The 3,941-nt window shown below is 44.6% G+C and overlaps 1 protein-coding gene across 1 annotated transcript in view; it reads left to right on the plus strand.

The window, feature by feature from the left end:
• The first annotated feature begins 1,648 nt into the window (after positions 1-1,648).
• The window catches only part of negr1 (neuronal growth regulator 1), a 173,752-nt gene continuing 171,459 nt past the window's right edge, over positions 1,649-3,941 (plus strand). Inside the window, exons 1-3 of the mRNA XM_008297223.1 lie at positions 1,649-1,672; positions 1,864-1,931; positions 3,230-3,468. Of these exons, the coding sequence (XP_008295445.1) occupies positions 1,649-1,672; positions 1,864-1,931; positions 3,230-3,468 (331 nt within the window). The remainder of the gene's footprint in view (positions 1,673-1,863; positions 1,932-3,229; positions 3,469-3,941) is intronic.

Consider the following 3,941-nt stretch of genomic DNA (forward strand, 5'->3'; position numbering starts at 1 on the left):
TGATTTGCTTAAATACAGATAATACGATGACATTAACAAATAATACCACAATTAATAATTGATATCAAGCATATGCACAACTGTTTTCTGTTTTACAACCTTTTTTTTTCTTCTTTTTTTTTGTAGGCATTTTATGGAAACTTTACAACATTTCTGAAATGAGAAAAAAAAAAATTAAACATTTTGTCGGTACATTTTTCAACAATTTACTGTGACTGTACAGATCTTCCCTGTTTTAGTAAATCACAGATAATCTTTAATAAACTCACTCCCCTCCAAAAAAAGGTATTAATTTACACATTAAACACTAAACAATTTCTAACATTGTAGAAAAATAAAAAATAAAAAAATAAATAAAATGAAAAAAATGTCCAAAATAAATTTCTGTTTGGATTGATGTTTGCAGACATTTAATGGCAACTTCACTACCATGAAAATACTAAAACAGAGCAGGAGCAATGTTATATTTAATTAAATATTTGTAGATTTTTCTGGCTAGTAGTGATATTTTTCGTTTTAATTACATTCCAATAAGTAAATGAATAAAAGCAGCTGCATGTTTGAGGTATCTGTGTATTAACTCTTCCTTGTAAACCATATCTTGCTTTAAATCGTCATGTTTCTGCTGTATAATTGAAGGACATCGTCTTTCTTCGATGTCCGTCGTCTTGTTTGTTGCCGACGCGAGCCGGAGCTGCAGAATCCGACTGGAGCAAACCTCCAGCTCGTGCCTGCAGGCGATGCAACACAAAGCAGAGGCCTGTTGGTGCAAACGAGGCCGAGTGTGCCGCTTTAATCAAGCCTCTCCGGGTTTGGTCACAGCAGGTAGCACAGAGAGATGTGATTGGTGGGACTCTGAGCTGCCTCCTGCACCATCGCCGACGCGCTGCACATGTGGTCACGGCTGCCGCCTCTGGCTGCAGATAAGCAGCTGAAATCCTTCCTGTTCTGTCTTTACCGGGCCGACGTGCAGGTTCTGTCCGTTTAAAGCGCGCGGCCTCTCTTTCTAAATCCCGGTGTTTGTTTCACACTTTGGCCCACGTCCTGCGCTCTCAGCCCGGCTGTAGCCCTGAGCAGGAATCAGATTAGTGCAAAGAGGAATTATTCTTATTATGTTCCCAGCCAAGGTTAGCATTAACTCCTGTACTCTTTATTTGTTAATTACAAATTAATCCCCTGCATTGGTTACTACTTCTCAAACGGAGGATCAAACGGCTTTACGATAATTACCACGTATCCTCCATAAAGCACCTGTTGATCCCGACATCCCATAATAAGGAGGAAAATACACATGCACATAGTAAATGGAAAAAAATAAATAAAAGAGAGCAAGAGAGATAATATTACAACAGCACCAGAGAAAAATAATNTACCTGTTCAGCTCGTGTCTCTTTAAGGCCTCCCAGAAGGCCGGCTTTGCTCTGATTGGTCAGAGGAGGCCAGGTAACGCTGGCTAGCAGCAGGTGTTACATGCTGATGTAGATACGAGATGGACTTAAACGTGCAGCTTCAGGCGGGTGAGCAGCAGAGCTTCTGGTTTGTTGCTGCACACGAAGCAGATGCATAAAAATAAAAGACCAGCTGAAATCCAGCATAATGAAGATGCTTAAATTAATTCAGCACAATTAGCACCTGAAAGCTCCCGTACATGTCATCCTCTGAAGGCTCCTCTGTAAGATCAGTGCATCGCCGTGTTGTTGACCAGGAAGCCTGATCCGGCAGCGAGTCCCGCCTCGAGGCTGCTCCGCTAAGTCTGGCCTGAGGGCCAGAGGCGGCCTCGACTCAGGCGGTCAGCGCTCCGACTAACGGACTCTCCGCGGCCTTTGCTTCTGTTTCATCTCCTCTCGGTGTTGGTACCTGCAGGCCGGCGGCTCTCCGGCCGGCCTCCCTGACAGACACTTTGTTGGCGTCGGGGGGCGAGGAGCTCGACGGTCGGAGCCAAACCGATTTCCTCGGTGGCTCTGCTGCTGGCGCTCTGTGAGGCTGACGGGCCAGACTGGGCTGCTTCCCTCCTCATTACTGCGGCGTTCGTCACAGAATGGGATGCGATTGTTGGTGTTGTTCGGACCCTTTGTGGCGCCGTGAACAAGGGATGTGTGCTGGTTTGGGTCACGTAGAACCGATGTACGCTGGGTGGAGGTTCTCTGAGTGTTGATGAACACGTCAAAGTAAATAAAACACAGTTTGTCTCCTCTGTTGGGCTTTAGTTCTGCCCAGAACGCTGAATGTTGTCACTGGAAAAAAACCCGATCTGTTGCAGAAGAACCACAAAGACGCTTTTAGCAAGAAGTTCTTCAAGAAACCCAACAGCTGTCTTGAAAAACCATCAAAAAACTGTTAATGTAGGCGCCTAAGGAGAGCAAATGTTCTTACAGGAACCATATTCTGAACTTCTTTGAATGCTTTTTAATGAGTTTTTCCAAATTAAATGGTACTTTAATCAAATTCATATGTGTTGTTTATCACCGTTTGTACTTTTCAGACAAGTAAGTGATAAAAACTGTCGCCATGAGGAGGAACGTAGAACCCCAGAACCTTCATGAACTTAAAAAGAAGAAACATCACATGCATTTCAGAGATAAACTGTATGAGATGCAGCTAAAGATTTGGGTAATTATGGACGTTTATCTGATGATTAACTGGAGAAAATGAAGAGAAGCGCTACCTGCCACTAAACCTCCAATAAAAACAGAGTCTTTGGTGCTTTACAGGAAGCAGGTGAAGAACCATGGCGGCAGTAAAGAGCTTCTGAAGAACCCTTCATCTCCCGAGAGCGTTTAGATGAAACCGATCTTCTCAGGGCTTAAATATCTCATTTCTAAAGCAGTTTCTCACGTATTTATTTCTACTTTAACTCAACGTCGTGAAGCCGCTTCTCCATAAACTTCAATCAGCCGCTTCCATGTAAATAAAAGTCGAGCTGCACTTTTCACCCGACGTCCTCTTTGATCGGCAGCCTCCTCGCGCTCGACCTCATGATTCAGGCTTTTCTCAGCCTCGAGACGCATCAGGTCTAAACTGAGTCACGACGTTGAGACGCAGCGATTTGTGTCCCGGATGAGTCAGGTTCTGGCACATCTGCTCTCAGAAACAATCGATACGGAGCCAACGCTGTCAGGATTTATGCATATTAGGCCTATTTTTGGGGGGAAGTTACCAGGAAGAGGTTGTTTGTTCGCTCAGGAGGTGGTTTCTAGATGTTTACGTCGGATGTGTTTGTGTCCTCCAGGTGCTACCTGTTGGATGGGATCTCTAAAGGAGCCTGGCTCAACCGCTCCAGCATCATATTCGCAGGGAAGGACAAGTGGTCCGTGGACCCCCGGGTGTCCATCGTGTCCAGCGTGGGCGACAAACACGAGTACAGCCTCCAGATACAGAAGGTGGACGTTACCGACGACGGCCAGTACACCTGCTCCATCCAGAGCGAGCGCAACCCGCGGCCGAAGCTGCTCAACCTCATCGTGAAAGGTGAGTCCGCTGAACCCGGTCGTCTACGGCGTCTACGGCGTCTATGGCGTCCTGTTTGCTGCTGGCAGGAGGGAAAGCTTGTAGCCCTCAGTTTGTGCCTGCAGGCGATGCAGCACAGAAAAGATTCTTGTTGGTGCAAACGAGGCCGATGGCAGCTTTAATCAGGCCACAAAGTCTGAGGAGTTATTATCCGCTGAAGGCTTCCAGAGGCAGGTGGCAAACGCAGAAACATCAGAATGAGCTGCGTTTGTGCTCAAGTAACAAGTTATTATTTTATGTTTTTGGTCGACTTGAACAAGTTTTCATGCTTTAATGCCTAAAAACAAAACTTTTTTAATACTATACACAATAAAATATGATGAAAAAACACAAGTAAAACATTTTTAACAGTAATTTTCTCAAACATCACCACAGCAGTCTGTCAACGGCACCAAAAAATATTTATATATACAGATTTATTTATTAATTTTATT

Source organism: Stegastes partitus, unplaced genomic scaffold (genome assembly GCF_000690725.1).
Source record: "Stegastes partitus isolate 25-593 unplaced genomic scaffold, Stegastes_partitus-1.0.2 Scaffold1200, whole genome shotgun sequence".
Lineage (NCBI taxonomy): Eukaryota > Metazoa > Chordata > Actinopteri > Pomacentridae > Stegastes > Stegastes partitus.